Source organism: Xiphophorus couchianus, chromosome 12, assembly GCF_001444195.1.
Source record: "Xiphophorus couchianus chromosome 12, X_couchianus-1.0, whole genome shotgun sequence".
Taxonomy (NCBI): Eukaryota; Metazoa; Chordata; class Actinopteri; order Cyprinodontiformes; family Poeciliidae; genus Xiphophorus; species Xiphophorus couchianus.
In genome coordinates, this window is record NC_040239.1 from 5,321,364 (window position 1) to 5,341,447 (window position 20,084).

General features: G+C 37.1%; 1 protein-coding gene across 2 annotated transcripts in view; it reads left to right on the forward strand.

Annotated features, from left to right (window-relative positions):
- kremen1 (kringle containing transmembrane protein 1) overlaps nucleotides 1–20,084 on the forward strand; it is a 77,074-nt gene that overhangs the window by 48,518 nt on the left and 8,472 nt on the right. For both annotated transcript variants that reach the window (XM_028034553.1, XM_028034554.1), the window contains exons 4-5: nucleotides 16,851–16,975; nucleotides 18,648–18,801. In XM_028034553.1, the coding sequence (XP_027890354.1) occupies nucleotides 16,851–16,975; nucleotides 18,648–18,801 (279 nt within the window). The remainder of the gene's footprint in view (nucleotides 1–16,850; nucleotides 16,976–18,647; nucleotides 18,802–20,084) is intronic.

Sequence of the window (20,084 nt, forward strand, 5' to 3'; positions counted from 1 at the left end):
TTTTAATATAAGTTAACATGCTGCAGCTTTAAGAATAAAAGCAAGAAACAGGATCGTAGATCACAAAGCAAACCACAACCACAAAATAAGACAAATTACACAAATAAATATGACAGAAAAACATTTTGAAAATAATTAGCTGACAATGAAGGTGATATTTGGTATTAAATTTTTATTTTATCAAAATAATGTCTTTCAACATAAAAGTGTCATCACTGAATCATGGATTTAAACAAAAATGAGGCTGGGGCCTGTTTAGTCATTCATACATTTCAACTAAAGTAAGCAGGAGCATAGAAACAATTCTGGGTTTGTCATGTATGAGCTTGAGGTAGACTAATGAACAGCGGTGATAATTTGAAAACACCAACACCAGACTCTTCTGGTACCAGTGGGCCTTAAATCGTCTCTCAGTCCCTCCAGCTATCCCACTATTATCATGTCTGAGCTGCATACGTGACTAAGGTTTGCTGTTTGAATGGCTCAGGCCCATTAGGGCCATCCAGCGCTGCCTGTTGGCTAAATGGCCTCTTTGTGTCTGAAGGGTGAATTTGCCCAGGGTACGTTTTGAGTCATTATGTGTACATGTGTTTTCTACTGGAATGTGGGTGGCTTTTTTTCACAAGACTGTGTATTTTGTTCAGTGTGCTAGATACCTTTTAAGTGTCCATTAAGGTCAAAGTTGAAAGAGCAAACCTGGGTTTCAAATTCACAAAGCAACGATCTATTGAGCTGGTTCACAGATTAATTTATTTGTCTTGGATGTAAATCTCCACAGTTAGCACTTGGGCTAAGCATTTTAGTTCTTATTTCTTTTTTTATTTGTCCTACAACAACCATATATAAACATGTGAGAGACATTGACTACAACTTGGAGCCAAAGTAAGTCATAGTTCTAGCCGCTTTAGATGTAAAATTATTTTAATTTTACTGATAACTTTACTTTCTGGTCAGAAATTAGACTGGGATCTCTCATTACAGAAAAAAAAAATCAAGTAAAAATGCCAGAAAGCTGATTTAAAAAGTTTATTCTTAATAATATCTTTACTCATGCTTTTATTGCTGAAAATATGACTGTAATATTACCCAAAACAGTGCATTTATGAGATCAAAACTAATATTTTTGAATAAGAACAACAGTTTTCTCTTTCATGTTTACTAGCAAATTAGCAGATGAAACAAGATGTAATTTAATTAAATTTTATGTGGCATTGACATTGATTTCAGGTGAAACTGGTTTCATGCTCACAACAAGGTGCCTCCGGGACATAATGAAGGGCATAGTTCAGAAAATATGGCACTCAACTGACACAGAATCTTGCAACACAATCTGTTGCAGCAACAGGCCCAGTTTTTTGGCACAGTAGAGCTTCCATTAATCCATAGCTGACTGGCTGAGCTGGATAACAAAAGTGAGAAGTAGAAATGCTGGATTAGGTCTAAAGAAATAGAAATACTGTAGAAGTAGTTTTTCACACAATTTTGGAAATGATTTAGTTGTTCTTGCTCATGGCATTCCTTCACTTCATTGAGGCTTTTGTTTCTGCTGAGCTGCCTTCCAAAAAGGTTGAGAACTTTGAGTAGGCCATTGCAAAGCCTATCTTTTCTCATATAAATATTTTGTTGTAGATTTGCTGCTTCAATTGGAGTCATTGACCCAACTTTGGCCGAGTTTCAGCTGTGGCCTCACATTTTAATCTTGAATATTTTGTTAAACAAATAAGATCTTGATCAGCTCAATAACTGTGAGGTGCTGACGTTCCATTGCTGCAAAACAAGTCCAAAATATGTTTTTGCTAATGTGCTGTTTGGTTTTTTCCAAACAGTGCGACGGTGCATAACGGCCAAACATTTCAGCTGATCAAAGGTGACTTTTCTTGAGGTTTTGTGAGTCATTCAGATGCAGCTTTTCTGCTGTTCTAGATCAGCAGATTCCTGCTTTTCTGGAGGCAATCACTCTTGTTAATGATCACTTAGTAATTATTGACATTTACAGGCATCTTTTCAACCCCCAAATATTTGCTTGTTCTGCCCTCTATCTTAATTGACATTATGACAGTATTAGAAAATCTTTCACTGTCGAGAGTAGGGCTGCAACTAACAATTATTCTAGTAGTGGATTAATCTATTGATTATTCTGATGATTAATTGATTAATCAGATTTTAAAAAATATGGCATATTCTACGGATTTTTCATTTAACCACTTAAGCCGTTTTTATACAATATTAGAAATGCATTAAAATATGCAAATAAACATAGTTAAGTTCCTTTTTATGAAATTGGAGCTGAGTGAAGCTAAAAGTACTAGTTCTATTGGCAGATTATTTAACTTATTACATGGAAAATGTCTTGTCATAAGTGCCAATGGAACTAGTACTTTTTCATCAATTTCAAGGAATTACTGACTTAAAATAAGCTCCTATTTCTTGCTTAAAAGTTACTCGTGAGCTAGTTTTGTCTTATTTTAAGAAGTAAGATATTTGCACTAGAATCTAGACCAAAATTACTTGGTAAGATTTTGTGTTTTTGCAGTGTGCTGTGAGACTCTGCTCAACATGCTAAATGTTCCACTAGCATGTAAAATGCAAGTTCATAACAACTGGAATATATTAGCCAGCAATTATTGCTGCCCAAAAAATACTTTGTGATATGAATTTTGCACACAATGACATTATGATGATCATATACTTACACTATATTATGCAGCCGTATGGGATAGTTTTGTTTGTAGTAAAAACATGGTTCTGTCTTACGAAATATCTACACTTTCTAATGAGTGAAAGTTTGCCCATATCAAATGGTGTTTGACATGCCACACCTTTTCTATCTGAGCTCTTTCAATAAGAACATGAGCAGAGGTTTGCTGTGAGCGCTGCATCCACAATCTCACCTAGCAGAGATGGTTTCTCCCTGCAGGGGGCTTTCAGACACGACTGCTTTGTCTCTTCTTTTGTGAAACCACAATCGCCACGTGGTGCCCCACCTTCTGGCGCTTCTTGTTCTCAATCTGCTTAATTTAACAGCTTTGGCTGCCAAGCGAAAGAACTTGATGATCTTTCAGTGTCAATGTTCCCTGTCAGCGGCTGGCAAGTAGAGCCGGAAAAAAGAAAATCCTTTTGGATGCCAAAGGAAAAGGCAACAATAATCTTTGTTTTCATTTCGTCTGGCTTTTGTTTTGTCTCTGCCTTCGTTTTGTCTACTATTTTGCTGATGTTTGATGTTGCATGGTTTGTAGATCATTGCCACTTATTGTGGCACCTGCACCGCCTGCCAAAAGTTAATTTTCTGTCCAGCTGGGTTTCCTGTCAGTGGGTGTCATGCCACCCGGGTTACACTGAGAGTAAATCGAGGGGATAGTCATATGTAGCCAGAAGCACATAGGGGTCCATTGAAACAGGTTAAACTAGACCCAGATGCAGAACTGCTCCTATTATAGCTCCACTGGGCAAACACTTTGTTTCTGTGCTGATTCAGTTCGCAATTAAAGATGTTTATTTATACTACTTGGCATTCTTCTTGCCATTCTGCTTGGCATTTTTTCAATGCAAATTGCACTGAAAAAATACAATCAGCTGAAAGCTTGAGGAAAAAAGTGACACATAATCAAATTGTGTTAAAAATTGAATTGGTGATTTTCTTTTAAAATGCAGAACTACAGATTGTAACCATTCCACTGAGGTGCACTGGGACAAATTTATCACAATTTTGAAACAAGGGAGCAGGTGGAGTGAAGTCTGATTCAAAAAGGACTTATACACAGGTGTCTTTTTAAGATCATAAGTTGCTGCAAACTGATGTCTGTTTCTCTTAATCATTATGATTTTCTGCTGACAGCAAATGAAAACACAACATTTAAAATTATAATATCACATCAGACCAATAAGAAAGGCTTTTGAAAAACAGAACGGTGGGCTTAATGAAAATTATGATTAAAACTGCTTCACAGTTGTTATTTGTAAAAGGTACCTTTAATCTGACAAATAAGAAGGAATGTGTATTTAATTTAGTGAACAAGACTGTAGTTCAATTGCAAAAAGAAAAAAAGCACAATGGCAAAGCAAACCGCATAAAAAAAAATAAATAAATGAAGTCAGTTTTTGGTGAGGACCAAACAAGCAGACCAAAGGATTTCCGTTTTCTACTCCCCACAAGTTTGAGGTCCAAACCATCAAATGCACCACCAGGCATTTTTATTGTCAAGACTCTGATTGTTTTTTTTTAATGCAGGTCATGCATAACTGATCAGGTTTACTTTGCTGAAGCTCCTCCTAAACATCTTCATGTGACATCTCTCTCCAGCAGATGCAAAAAAAAAAGGAATATGAAAATCTTCCAATACACTCACACAACTCGCTGTTAAAGCCACCCTTTGTGGATAATATCAAGCACGAATCTGCTGCATGCCTCTGTCTCTGTGCTGTGATGTTCTGAAATGCTTGTTTTTGAGACAGTCTGATGATGTGTTTTCCCCGCAGCGCTCCACGCTGGAAAGGCATTCTGTTTTGGTGTGGCTCTTCTTAGCTGACATGCATTAACAATATGCCCTAACTGAATCTGACTGACAAAGTGAAACTCTCAGGGTGAAGTCCTCCAGCGTCTGCCAAGACAACGTAGCTTTGATCTCCACATTGGGAGTTCATCTGTCAACAGCAAATAACCAGGAAAAACTTGTTATGCCGCAGTGCCTTTTCTTAACTACAGAGATGTGCAGCAGCTGTGAATGTTTTTAATGTGTCAAACAAAAAAAGTGTTTTTCTAAGTAAAAAGGCAGTGGAAGACAAACTGCATGTCACTCCATTGTAAAGAGAATCATAAATGGTAATTCCTGTAATAATAAACCCTGTGTAAACTCTCGAGCTGCCAGTTTCACTCACAACTTTAATTATATATATTTTAAAGAATGAGTCGCTGTGTTTTGTTGCTTCTTTTTGTATCATACATTGTTAATGTGGCTGACATTACCTGCCGTGATAGGTAATGAGTCTTATTATCAACATGTCACAGCTCCCACCTGTTTCAGGTTATTTTAAGGTGCGTCTTTGTTACGGAGCTGTCAGAGATTCTGCATCTGAACATTTAACCACCAGGACACAGCGCTGCAAGGAGGTCCCGCTTTTGTCTTTATGGACAATCAGAAGGAAAGGCTGATTAACCATCTGTCACCATGTAACAAAAGACTTAACGCTAGCAGCATCGCATCCATCTGGCAAGGCCGTCGCACCTTGAACACATTAAAACCTAGTAATGTGTCAGGACGGGGCGGGGCTTCTTTTTACTGCAGAACCTTCAGAAAAGTATGCAGTGATGAGATGTTGCTTAATTAAGATGGATTTATGGTGCTGCCACATGGTCTTTTGAAGTTGAGGTGACACCTGAGTAACATGTGAAGAACTCATGAGTGCCACCAGGTGTTTTCTACACGTACATGCTCCGTGTCCACCAAGGGTTTTTACAAGACCAAGACTTTCTTGAACTTTCTGACCCCGACTGCAGTAAACGTCTGTCCTTTCTGAAGAAGTACAAGCTGATAAAGTTTGAGGAAATAGAAACGCTGTTTGTGGTACAGATGTTGTTGCTTTTTAAGTAAATAGATTGAAGATTAAAAAGCCTTTGAAGAAAGACCGTAAAAAGAATAACTAGCTGTTGCTTTCTTTCTTTAATTTCTGACTCTGGTTGATCTGCAAATTACTTTAAATATAAAAATGTATTTAAACAGGTTCTGTGTTTTTAAGTTTGCATGTTGTCCTGGTTAATGTGTGTTTTCTATGGGTGCTCTGATTTCTTCTTGCAGTCCAAAATCATGTTTATTGGAAACTCTAATATTAATAGTCCTACATAAATTGATGCAAGTCAGTTTAACACCCCAAATCTGCCTCAGACTATCCAATTATCTCAAATGTACCTAATCTTATAAAATATTTAAATTTATGTATATATTCATATAAATAATCTTTGCCTATCTTAGCATTTTTATCAGAAGTTTCAGCACTTCTGAAAAGAGCAGCTTAAAACGGATAAATTTAGAGCGGATCCCACTGATGTGGGCTGTTTATAACCCTGCCATGCTATTATCCATCTGGCTTTTGTTTCCATGCTGTCAGATGATATGATGCCAAAGGGAAAAAAATGCATCACCTCATAACGCATCTTACGCTCTACCATACACAATCTAATCACCACAGAAAGCAGCCTACCACTGATTATTTTTTTTTTTGGACATGGAGAAACACTCAAATATGATAAAAATCACCACAAAAATCACGAAAATTAACATTACATATTCTTTTATGAAAACACTTTGCTCAAATGAGGATCCAGGATAATTGAAACTGAAAGCAAAACTTGTGGCGTCTCTGATTAACTTCACTAACATGGGCAGATGCCCAGGGCGGCAACAGAATGAGGAGAATGAGGAGCAATTACATGAAACAACAGGAAAATGAAGAAATATACTTTTTAATTTCTCAGGGAGCCTTGAATTATTTCTACATAGAATGTTTTTTAATGTGTGAGAATGCACGACAGCCTACAAAACAGTAACATCAAATTTAGTAGAAAACAATTAGTGTATTTATTTAGTTTTATAGAAGTTTAAATGAGCTCTTTTTAAATATCTTGACGTAACTTTATGCCAGTGACTGCGTTGTTACTTCCAAACACCAAAATGTCTCTGAATCAAAACTTTGCAGTGGGAATCCAGTTGGAGGGAAACAATTTCAATAAAGCAAAATTAATAGTTAATTGCCTTAAGAAGAAAAGAGTAAATTAAAACAAGACATGTTTTTGAAACAAAGTCGCTCATGTGGTTTGGAAATCAAAGCCAGACTGAAGTTGAGATTCGGCTCTGCCTCGTGGCGGTTGCGGTTGACTTTGTGATGCTTTTGGGTTTCGGTGATTGCATAATTTATCTCACTCTTTACTGTTTTTAGAGACAGAATATTTTCCCTAGGTGGTCTGATGCCAGCTGTCACCACAAACAGAGCTTTTTGCCTGCACACTGAAGCAGGTTCAGACACCACTGTGTAGAGAAAGGGTGCGTGCTGGAATAAATTTTCTGCTCTGATACAACAGTGTCAATCCAGTCAGATATCCAGATTATGAGACAGCAAATCCTTTGGCACACTGGGTTAATTGTGGTTGTTAAAAGGCTAATATAAATAAAGTATATTTTTTCCGATGTTGAATTGCGGTCAGTCATGCAAGGGGATGTTTTGGCTGAAGAAGGTTGCTGTTTTTTCCCACTCATATTAGTAATGGAGTAAAATTTTAAATTGGGACTTTGAGGAAAGAAAGACGGATTTATTACAGGCAACTTTAGGAAATCAGGAAACCCTGACTGTCTTATCAAGTGGCTCCATTTGGGGGAAGATTTCAGAAAAGGGTGCTAATTGTAAATAAACGCTTATCATGAGGATATAATCTAATTTGTTTCTAGCCTCTAAAAAACCAAGTTACTTTTCCAAATGTGTACATAAGCATATTTTTCTACATACAACTTGTTTAGTTTCACAAAGGTTACTAATTTGCTTAATGGAAACCTCTCCGTTGATTGGCCCGTATTATAAATCTTAGTGATTAGATATTTACATAGTGAAGAAATAAAGGCAATCTGCTGAAAAGGTCAACGTGTGGTGAGAGACAGAAAGCCCTAAACACTTATCGGCACCCCTGTTAAGAAATTATAATCAGAATTATTGAAAACAGTGATATTTTTTAATTAGAGTCAAACTGTTTGCTGCCAGAGTGGCACTCTACAAGAGAGTGGAACTAGTAAAAATTGCCAAATAGGTTTTCTCCTTGCGTATTTGCATGTCAACTCATGAGAAGAGTTCTCCTCTGTACACACTGCCCTATAGGAGGTTGTTTCTGCATGCTGGAGCCGCCTGCTAATACTAAAGTTACGGGTTATGCCATGGCACCAAATTAAAGGGCAGCTATGTTGGGTTTTTTAAGGTGTCTGGACCAAATATGACCATCTGTAGTTCAAAATCCTAAATAATTACACTGGTTAGGGTTTACCTTAACTTCACTGAACTTTCTGCACAGAATGGAGATTGTTTAAAATGTTGTTTGAGATGTGGAAAGCCTTTTTTTCTGTTTGTGAAAACAGACACAGTATTTTCTAAAATGTTCTTTGGTATGGGGGGCCTCCTTACAATGAAACAAGTGTGAAAATCCCTAGAAACCTGTCTTATTTATTTGACTATAATTGACCAAAAATCAGCACAGAAATGGTTCAAAGGACAAAATGTCACCCATCTTCCATGACCATCTCGTTCCCCAAATGTAAATCTTGCTGTATAAAGCAAGATAAAACCTGTGGAGTAACTTGAAGGGAAGAATACAGGAGTCAAGATTATGTGATCTCTCTTTATATACGCTTCAAAACTATGAAAGGCTATAAGGGAATCCTGACAAGGTTACTGTTGGGTTGTAAAGATTTCAATTGCAATAAAAGATGAATTTATTTCATGGGTTTTCCCAATATCTTCACCAGGAGTGCCAAAAAGCAGTTGTACTGTTACTTGTAAGTAAGAAAAAAGTGGATTTTAAAGCTTTGAACACACTCTGTGGTATCTAATCTTTTCAAAGGCAAAATAGTGCTGTGAAGAAACCTTTTATTCAGAAAAGTCCTCTATAAGCAACCAGGAGGGCACCGCTGAGATTTTCTCCCTCGTCTGGCTCCGGATTCTTTAGACATAGTTCAATTAAATCATTCAGGCCATTAGGGAATTAGAGGTATTGATCATGAGGGCAGCGGGTTTCGTAGAATGTTTGCTAATGAGAACAAGTAGACTGGCAATTGTTTTGTGCTTACCTTCGGAGGGAAGGAGAGAGGAGGAGAATGACAGCAGGTCAAGCACTCAGGGTTCATAAACAATGGCTAATGGCCAAAAGAACATCAACATTGCTTCAGGTGAATGCACATCTTTTCATTGAAATCTTAAAAGTTATTTTATCTATTAAGTGTATGTGATCTTTTTTTTTTTTTTACATTTAATTAAAACAGTGTGGTCAGTCTAAGCTGTTTAAGGATATAAGCATTGGTTATTTTGTTTGTAGAAAGGTACTTAGAGTGAAAGAAAGACGTTTTATTTCAAACATTTAGCTTAAAATACTTTTTCTGCTTTTACATTTAAGACATTGACAAGTAGAAAGAAACAAAATCTTCCTAGTATATGGAACATTTTTATCATCTGCCATTCTGCTAAATTTAAACTACCGCTGTCATGGACGTGTTGGCAAGAACAACAGATCTTTTAGCAGGTCTTTTAGAAAAGATGTTTCTGGTACCTCTTTGGTGTTTCTGGGTGTTAAACATTGGTAAAATACTCTATAGCGTTGCTACATTCAAGCAATTATTTGGTTATTTTATTCTTTAATGAATCTTTCTGCTGTAGACAGAGTTGTAAACTAAGCAACTATCTCACTATATTTTTGGAGACCCTGATATGAAAGTGTGCATTGTTCTTTCTCTTGCTGTTTCATACTCTCCTACCCTTAAGTTCCCGTATTCAGAGCGATCCTCACACACAGCAGTCCTTCCCAGTTTCTGTCAGATCAGGAACCTTCTGTCCACCAGGCTTTAAATGAATCTCACGTACCTTTTGTAGTGCAGTTGGCCTTCGTGAATCTCTGTTGAAACAGATTTGTTGGTCCTGAAGTATGAAGCTGACAGGGAGTCTGAGGAAGGTCAAGACCAAAGTGGATTGATATTTGATCAGAGTTCTCCAGTCACTAGATCTAATTCACCCACTTCTTAAAGCAATTCCAACTTCGAAGAAGTTTATAAAAATGTCATTTTATGACATTTTAAACCATCATTAGCTTTGCTGTTGGAGAAGTCACAGGAAGTTGAGGTTGGAGGTGGTGCAACACTTATAATCTTCCTGTCTAAAAAAATGCAAATGCAAAGTAAGAGTCTAATACAAAAAATTAAGCAAAAAAAACAAAACAAAAAAACCCCCACTATTTTTAAATGACAAGCTAAATCGGTCTAATTGTAAAGTGAAATTTTATTTTAGTCCTAAATCTGTCACCTGAACTCCCAGTGAAACAATCATGTCTTCTAAATACACAGCAAACCAGGCTCCAGTGAAATAATGATCATATTTTTATGCTGTTCTTCAAAGTCATATTATTGGCAAAACTAATACTCCTGTTACTGACTGACTGGGGAATTTCAAATGTTTGTGCTGTTTTACACTCATCTTTTTACAAAATAGGTCTTCATGTTTTTCCGCAGTTGTTGTCTCCAGCTGCTTTGTGGTATCACTGCGTAAGAAATGCGGTGTTTTCTTTTTTTGTCTTTCATTCTGAATGATGTAAGAATCAAGAGGTTTCACTCTGCAGTATAGCATTTGAAGTAAAGTTTATTTACATCAGTTTGAAAATGTGCAATAATAAAGTGAGAGACTCTAAAGTTAATGTCTGGTGCCCAGATAAGCAGTGGAGCCTGTCACTACAGTATGTGATGATAAATGAAGTGCTTATCTTTCACCTAAGGTGGCCACAAAGTATCTGCTCATCTTTTCATCTCCAGATCTCCCCAGTATCAGGTCTCCTGGCTCTCCTCAGGACACGGCCTATTTAGTTTGTCGGCAGAGGCGGCGATGCAGTGTGGTGGCCATTTTTCATGTCTTCCCTGCATTGTTCGGACTCAGAGAAGACACTAATTATTCATTTAAAGCCCTGCTTCTTCTCCCTTCCCTCTAATTAGATGGTTAGTCACTATCCCAAGGCCCCAAGCGGGGACATTGATCTGCTCTGTCTCAGTCTTGTTGTAGCAGTCTCCACCTCACACACAAACAAAGAAAAATCACTCGCACAGATTCCACTTATAAATGTATTTGTTACATGTGTAGTATGCATAAAAGGCAAACAGAGAAACATGCATTGGTAAATCTGTATGTTAGATCTAATTCCTTTTTTCTTCCTGCCCAATAATAAGTCCATTTACTTTAACTTATTCCATTTAGTGGCTGGAGAATTTATGATCTGCATAGAAAAACAAAAGCAACTAAAACACACAACAGCAACTCCCACGTCTTGACAAACCATGCTGAGTTTCCAGAAACTCCAGGGGGAGCTTTGCGGCATATTTGTCCATTTTCCTTATGTTCTGGTGGGCTGCGGTGCAGTCGACTGGAGTAATAACAGGCTTGGTGAAATGCAGCAGCTGTATTTGTTTACGTATTGAATATACTGTACTACAAAGCTGTAATAAACGAGGCCGAGTCACAAGGAGAAATGAGACAAAGCAGGGAATAAAGACACAGAAACAGAAAGCAGAGGTGCAGCGCATCAAACTTAAACATTTAACTTGCTAGGGTCAGATTCATGAACTGCTGGAAGACTTTCCAAGACTTCAGTGCACCTTTGTTTTAAATTACTTGCAATTATCCTTTAAGCACTTGAGGAATGAGCTTTTAAAATCCCACATGAAGTCCTTCAACCTAACTGCTGCTCTCTAGTGTAAACACTAATGACGTTTGGATTGGATGTTAATGAAGCAGTGATGCAACTAAAATGATCATCTTTAATTTTTCACACTGGTTATTTTTCTCTATTTTGTCTATTTAGTTTGCTTTCTTTTCACCCTTAAGTCAAACAAAAACTAAATTAGATTCTGTTATACTACACTGACTTCTATCAAAAGGCGCTTGGAGGTTAAACACTGCTACAGATGAAAAATAATAAAAATAATAATAATGTGTTTTACTTTGCAAAGCTGCCAGAATGTAAAGCATGTGAAACAGTACAGAGAAAAGTAGTCTTTTGCTTTGTCTCATCATGCCTGCATTTATTTTCTCTGGAGGTTTTGTCTCTGGCAGCCTCAGCGATTGCAAAATCCTCAGGTGTTGGACTTCTCTTAAGGCTGTGCTGCTCCTCCGCTGGTATGTTTTTGAAATTAATAGAAACTGCTCAGGACCATTTGTCTGTGTTAGCAATACGTCGTCGTGGCTTGTAAAAATTTGCAGCATCGTATTAAGTGTGCCTGTTATATGCAAATAGTGTGCAGCTAGAAACAAAGACGTTCTTATAAGAACTGGAAGACATGGAGGAGTTTAAAATGTTTTTTAAGTTATGATACAAAAAGGACACTTTGTTTTTGTAACCAATTCTCTGTTTTCAAAAATAAAAAAAAAAGATGATTTAAGTTTTTTGGGGGCGGGGTTGTTTTAGTTTTTAATTTTAATGAAAAGAAACTAGAAGGTTGCTTGTCTTGTCAGCCACTATTTGGTTGAAACTTTTTGGTGACCTCATTTCAAGAGCATCACTTTGAAAAGCGGAGATTATGCCATTATGTTAAAAGAACATGGATTTTAACATAATGTTAGAAGGATTTTGCACTGTAAAAATTCTTAATCTTTCTTTATTAGAATAATAATTTTTAAAATGGCTGCAAATACATATACATATTGTTTCTTCATTCTTATTTTATTTCCTCTAAAGTCAAATTGTTTGTTTTGTAACCCAACTTTGGACAATAAAGCTAATTCAGATAAAGAAAAATAATGATTACAAACGATATGCTGTTTGTAATCACAACTCAGATCTCACACATGTACTAAAGATGTGTTATAAATTATAACACTCATTTGGATTGAATTTCAGCTTTTTAAGCACCTATAAGAATAATAATCACCCAATTCTAGATCAAATGTTTGTTTTGGGTGTTAGATTTTTGCAATCTGAGGAAATATTAATTCAATTCTGTTACCTGTTGAACAGTTATTTTGGCTAAATGTAAATGTGTTTTAAAATAATTAATCTTCCATACTTAGATGTGCTGAACCAACAAAGTAAAATTACCGACTCGACTTAAGAGAGCAGAAGAAAAATGTTCATTTATTATTTTGTGAAGGTAATTACTCATTATGGAAACCTCATGCCATCACATACACGTTAAAGCCCCCAGGGGAGATTTCATCTCTGATCTGTGTGGGTGCTGCCAATTAGCCTCCTGAAGCTGACCTTTCATGTTCCCACGCCCAGAACTGCTCAGGCAGAAACTCACAGACTCACAGTGGTTCCTTGCTGAAGAAAATCAGAAAGAAAAGTTAGTAGGACTTTTAATATTTGTTTAGAACAAGTAAAACAGTTTATACATTGATTTGATCCTATACTTAATTAGCTTACTTTGTTAGTTTTTTTTTAGTTGCTAAATGTGTTCTTGTTCTTGAATTTCCCTGTTCTGTAGATGGAGTGGACTAATATAGGCTTCTTATCAAGTTAGCTGACAATACCTGATTACAAAAGCATTAAAATTCACCACAGCAACTTATTTTTATTAGTATTTTGGATATTGTATAGACAAAAAAAACAGGTTATAAATATTTAGGAAGCATTGTGAGAATAGCTTACGGCTAACGTTCGCCGCTAATGTTAACTATAGATTTCAAGCTTTCTGTCAGGGTAAATTAAAGTAGTATTTACATAAGTCTAGTCGATACGTAACTACACATTGAACATAGATTTTTTTTTTTAAATACAGTTTCAGATTTATTAAAAATATTGCTACCATTTTGTTAAAATGTAAAAAACTGCATTTTCGATTTATTTTCAGCATTCGAACCAAATTAGAATAAGACAAATACTACATCTGGTCTGAATTTGAACAAAAACATTAACTCTTTTTGTAAACATAAAAAATGAAGTCTTAGAATCTCATTTCAGCCTCACGACAGTATTATATAGTTCCGTCTTGTGAGGGGGATGTCATTAACACGTCATTTAATTAATTAAGACAAAGGGATTTTGAATGCTTTTTACTAATTTGTTGTAAATGTTCCTTTTTTTGGATAAATAAATCAAAAACCATAAGACATAAAGATTTCTCCCAGTTATTGTTCAGCGTGGAAAAAGAATCATACCCATAAACAACATTAAAGCCTTTCTTTATGGATTTGTTGACTTTCGGTTTATGTTTTAACTCCCGAAGGACACTTTCTTGATTTATTACATTCAGTAAAGCACAAGAAAGACAATTCCAAGTAATCAAGTTGTTTGAAATAGAGAAAAATAACCATGTTTAAAAATCAATCACTGCTTGTCTTTGTAGTCTTCTTGGCTGGAACAAATTGTGATCTTGGCTTTTGAACTGAATCCCTGCAGCACTCCAATGACCTAATATTTGACCTCATGTTCCCTGCCTTGCCTCATCTTGAACACTGTGTTGTGAAGATCAAGCAGAAAGCCATAACTGTGTCAATTTAATATAATTAGAGACAACCTCTAAATGTGTTTTTGGAGTTTTCTGTCTTTGCTTTTAACCCTCCAGATGTCGTAGGAATTTCAGATTTTCTTCCCATAATAACACGTTTGTCGCCTCAGCTCATCAACCTGCTTGCATGAACTCGCTGCCAGTGCTTGCTGCAAAATGTTTGATGTTTCAACCTATGTGTTTTCTTCTTGTCTTTACCACTCTTATGTTTTTGGGGGGTTCTTGACCGAGGAACATATATCTGAGGTTAGGCACACTGCGTTTCTGTGCAGGAAGGTAAACAAAGCAAGCTGTGAGTGTAAGAGTCCAATTGAACCCCCATCCTGCTGCGATCTCCAAAGGTTTTCACAGGTCTGGATTGGAGCTCCTTGTGTTTCCTCCATTTCTCCCCTTTGGCTCATTAAAGCCCAAATTCCACCAGCAGCTTTGAAGTGTGTTAAACATTTTTGTGTTTTTTTTCTAAGTGGATATTTGTGCTTGTTGAGTCTGCAGCACAGATGTCTGTGATGGTTGTTTTCTCCAGGAGTTTTGAGGCAGGACAACTTTTGGGATAAAGACGGGTAAAAGCGTCGCAAGATCCACGTAAAATCCAAAGCTGCTCCGGCGTGATACGATCCCACCTGCTGCTCAACGGCGCGAAGTGAGACGAGACGAGGACAAAGAACGATAAATTGACTGCAGTCTGAAATCTTCGTGTCAAAGCAGAGTGAAAAAAAAAGATTATTTCTGCCTTTAATCTGAGTTGCTGAGCCCTGCAGTAGCAGTTTTCCCCCCACTTTGCTTTTCATAAGGCATCACTGAAGTGCCTTGCTTGGAGGGAGGTTGCTGGTTTCCAGCCAGGTGTTTATCTCTGCTCCCGCGGTGCACACTCCTCAGGGGTCAATCCAGTGCATACCTGAGCAACAGATAATAAAAAAACTGCTTCCCCAGCTCTCTTTGCTCTCTGTATGAAACACTGAAAACCTCAAACACTCTCATTACTTTCTTATTTCCGTTTAACCTGTCATATAATCCAGCTCCTAACTAAGGCAGTGTGTTCCTTCGTGTCACAGTAAATGACCCAAGCAACCGTATTTACCCTCCTCTGAAGCTGTGGCTTGGCTGGAGCTCAAAAAAACAAAAAAAAAAAAAGAATGCTGCACATGATTTATTGCTTGTGTGACAGAGTTAGATGACTTTGTCTTCAAATGCTGAGTCATTTGTCAAACACAGTGCGTTGGAAGACCAAATAACGGTCACTTTGCGGCCAACAATTGAGAATGTGTCTGTTTCGTGTCGTTTCTCCTTGTACCCACCAGTCTGTGGCGGAATCTTAAACATGTCACACTTTTCTTTCTGAAAAGCCTTTGTGCTTAATTCCTTCATAAACAGAAAGAATTTGCAGAATCTCACTGGGGATGGCAGCGAGCATTCGTGCCAGCTGAAAAGTTAACACTGGCACCAGCACCATAGACCCAAACTGTGTGTAGGTGGTCTTTATCAAGGTCAGTTCGACGCAAGATGTTTTGACTGCAGCGAGGTTGTAAATATTTAATCCAAATTTATGGTCTGTCCATGATGCTTTTGTTTGCATATTATCAGTACGTTCCATAACAGAACCAGGACAGCAGAGTGAAAATGTCTCTCGTTGGTGCTGGCTGCCATCAGCGGCTCTGTTTGTTATTTCGACGGCTGCTGCCGAGAGTCTCAGTTCTGGGACAATGCAGCATCAGGGGACGAACAGCCCTGCAGTCTCCGGATTGTCAAACTTTGCATCCAGAGACCAAGATGTTGTTACTGCACCAAAAACAAACGTTCCTCTGTTTGATATCCAACTTGTGATCAAATAAATCCCTTGATATGTAACAGCAATATATATCTCTCGGCTTTCAATTTTGCATTCTAGTTGTGTCCTAATGCGTGATTGACAATCTTTGCTCATGTCTCGTCCATCTTTGTTTTAATGAGGTCTTCTGCGCTCTGTAGAAGGATGATACCCCTCCTAAGGAAAAGGTTTTTTTTTCTTGCTTCCCATGGAAATAGCTTTCAATTTGTGAATGCATTACTGTTTGTCAAATTTGCTGGACTTCACAATGCTGCAGTAAAACACAAGAAAGCCAATTTATATGAAAAACAAATCATAAATGGGACATGGACTGCCAGAGGCTTTATTGGCTCTTCCTGAGCTATTATGCTGAATTTAAAGGCTTTGGAGTGTGTAATCACTTTGCTAGATTTAAAAAGATAGTATTTGAGATGGGACTCCATTTAGTAAATATACTGTGGATTAAAGGAGGCAAACAGATAAAACTACAGAGCTGTGATATAAAAATGTTCCATCTCTTACCTACATCTGTTTGGTCAGGATGGGGGGAAACAGCTTATAGAGAATGAAAGACAGTAAATACAACTATTCATACATCTTTGCACCTCTCCAGACTCATTCTCTTTTTGCATATTTTTCCAGAACGCTAATAACAAGAAGTGCAAACAGTTATTTATTCAATAACTGACTAATTTGAATGAAGTGTTTTTGTATTTAATTCTGACCTTGTACAATGTTAAGTTAAGTGTTCAATAAATTCCATAAAAATAATCCCAATCTCCTAATGTCCTTTTCACCATCCTCCTATCTTTCTGCAGTGCCTGGGAATCTGGGCTGCTTCAAAGACACCGGTCATCCTCCGACTCTTCCTGGAGTCCATGACATCTCCAACAAACTCACAATCCAGACCTGCATCAACTTCTGTCGAAGTCAGAAATACTCGGTGAGATTTACCATGACGTCATAGTACGCTGGAAGAAACGAAAACGTGCAACTTCAAAGACAACAAAACACCTTCTTTTTATCCACCTGTTGGATTAAATACCGTCCAGAAAACTGTCCATATTGCACTTAAATTATTCTTCAGCTCAGTTTTAAAGTGAATGATGGTTCGTTTTGTTGTCATTTGAATGACCTCATTATTCAGCCATCAAACATGCCGCCTCAAACCACTCTGTGGATGACAAATTATCCCAATAATTAGGCCTGACAGCAGGAAATTAATGGCTGTTAGCCCACTGAACACTTCCTCTGCAAGGCTTTTTTCATTTTTCCATCACAATTGTTGCCACCACAGACTGCACCAGGTGTTGATTTTCTGTCCCAGCAGATCCGCCCCAGCTCCGTCCACAATGACAGACACAGATGAGTCTTTTTCACCTGTTAGCTATGCACATGAAGCAGAAAGAGGTTACTGGTTTTAGTTTTATTGTTATTGTCCTTGACAAACAATAACTACTGGAGAATCTAGAGCCCACATGACTTTTTGAGTGAGGCATAAATCTGTCTCTCCCTGACTTCATTTTAAGGCTTGTGTGGAGAGCAGAGGCTGAATGAATTCCTGTTTCATGACACAAAACATGGAGGGTGGGAAATGTTGCCCGTACCTTCAATTCACCAAATTCATCTCAGCCCAGAAATTGGAACAATGGTGTCTTTTTCGAATGAAAGACTGATTCTTTTGAGAACAAGCGTTTCCAGTGTCTGGGAGGACATTTAGGGATGAAGCTTTTAGTTTTTTTTACTGCCATATTCCAAATCTGTAAGGAGCTAATTATCATTAACTTTTGGTTTTATGGTAAAAGCTGTTTGAGTTACTCCCTTCACATTATGTGCACTTTACACCTTACAAAAGTATTCAAACCCCTAAACCTTTTCCCATTTCGTCATTTTGCAAACGCAAACATTTATGTATTTCTGTGGATTTTCTTTTTTTGATGGATCAATGTAAGAAAAAATGTACAGTTAATTGTAAAAAGGAAGGATGCTGATATAAGCTCTTCAAAATAACTAAAAATACTAAAAACTGTGGCATAAATTCATATTCAGAGTTCCCAAATTAATATTGTGTAGAAGAGCCTTTTGCTGCAATTAATGCTGCAGATCTTTTGGGGGTATGCCTCGCTTTGCACATATGAAGACTAAAATTTCTGTCTAATCTTCACAAAAAAGTTTAAGTTCCGTTAGATTTGATGAAGAGTGCAGCTGGGCGATACAAAAAAAAAATTATGCAGAGGTGATTTTATTTGTCAATATCAGCTCACATTTTTCCAAAGCATGATTTGTACCTGTGATGTTTGCAGCTGTAAATTGGGAAAATGTGAAAAGATTAAGGAATGAAAATACTGTTTGCTAATCCATACAAATTAAATGTAAACAGCAATGAACATAAATGTGATTTTTGATATTTAAAAGACCACAGAAAGTCAACAGTCTGTCATGTATTTCGGTATATTTTCAGCATTTTTTCCCCAAAAGCTGAGAATATCTCATTGTGTTGCTTCTCAGTCAGCAGACTTGAGACCCTGAAGGGTTTCTCTCCGTGTCTCTCTTGGCAAATTGATTTCAAATGAAAATCACTGACTGGAGTTTGTTCCAAACTTTTTGTTTTGCAGCTTGCCGGCATGGAGTCAGGTTATGCCTGCTTCTGTGGCAACGAAGCAGACCTGCAAGACCATGTGGAATCGTCCAGCATAGAGTGTAACCACGTTTGCTTCGGCGATCACACTCAGCCCTGCGGAGGAGACGGCTGGATCATCGTCTTTGACGGTAAACGCCACTGAGGCATTTTTCTCATCCCTGTGCTGCAATTTGGTGGAAAAATTAAGTTCTTAGGGGAAAGTTTGACAAAACTGTATGGTGAAAACTTTGCAGCAATTTCTGTGAGCCTAAAAGATAGCACCCAGTGCCTGCTTGATATTACATGGGCCTAATAAATTTAGATTTTCCACATGTCACAGTTGCAGTGTGCCATGAATATTCATATCTATTTTATTCATTATTTACATATTTGTGAAATACATAATGGCTACAGCAGGATGGAATAGAATAGAATAGAATAGAATTTGCTCTTGCAGAGGGGAATTAGCAGACAAAAACAACACACAGGGATAAAATTTGGGCTCTAAACAATCAACAATGCAACAAGTTGAGGAACAACATAAAGTGTCAGCTGTAGAATGCAGGGTCAACCTTTTCTTTTATTGAATTTGTCTGCATTGACAATAACTGCAAACAGTTTTGTTCGACTGGTGCAATGACAAGAGGTAGAGGTGGTGTGAGATTCTTACAGTATGATAAATTTGATTAAAATGTGACAGTTTCAGCAAATCACAGTATTTACAACAAAGATTTAAAACAAAAATGCATAAAATAAACCAATTTCTTTCATTTAAAGCTGACGAGCAACAACTATTCCTACTATTGCTAAAGTAACAGAATATATTGACCTATGATTCCTTCAGGAATCATAGGTCATTCTTTTGTAGCCATCAATCAGCTTCTGGTATAATCCTGATTACAAAGTTGATGCTCAGTTCTTTGTAATATTATCAACAAATTTTTAGGAGGTTTGACTTCTAGGCCAACCTTATTGTAATCTGGCTTAATTAATTTGAAAACCAGTTTTGGATGTTTTGCTTTGGCCCGTTGGGACACACAGTTCTATTTAGGCTTTTGCCTTTTAGTTCCTCTTCATTCTTTATTACCTAATGCAGTTTGTGAAATTCCTCTGAAACAGCCCCATGTCTGCGAATGCTGTCATTGCATTTTAGGCATGTTTATTTTCTTTATTTGAAAACAATTATTTAAATATATGTTTATTTGCTTGTTTTAAGGTATTTTTAATATTGTGCAAAATAGGCTTAAGTGGTTAAATGTAAAATCAGCAGAATGTCAATTTTTAAAATTTGATTAATTGATTAACAGGTGATAGAATATCAGTTACTAAAATGATCATTAGTTGCAGTGCTATTCTGTACAAATTTCCTTTTACAATGACACTGTGGACTAATCTAATATTTTTCCATCAATACCAATCAATCAATAATAAT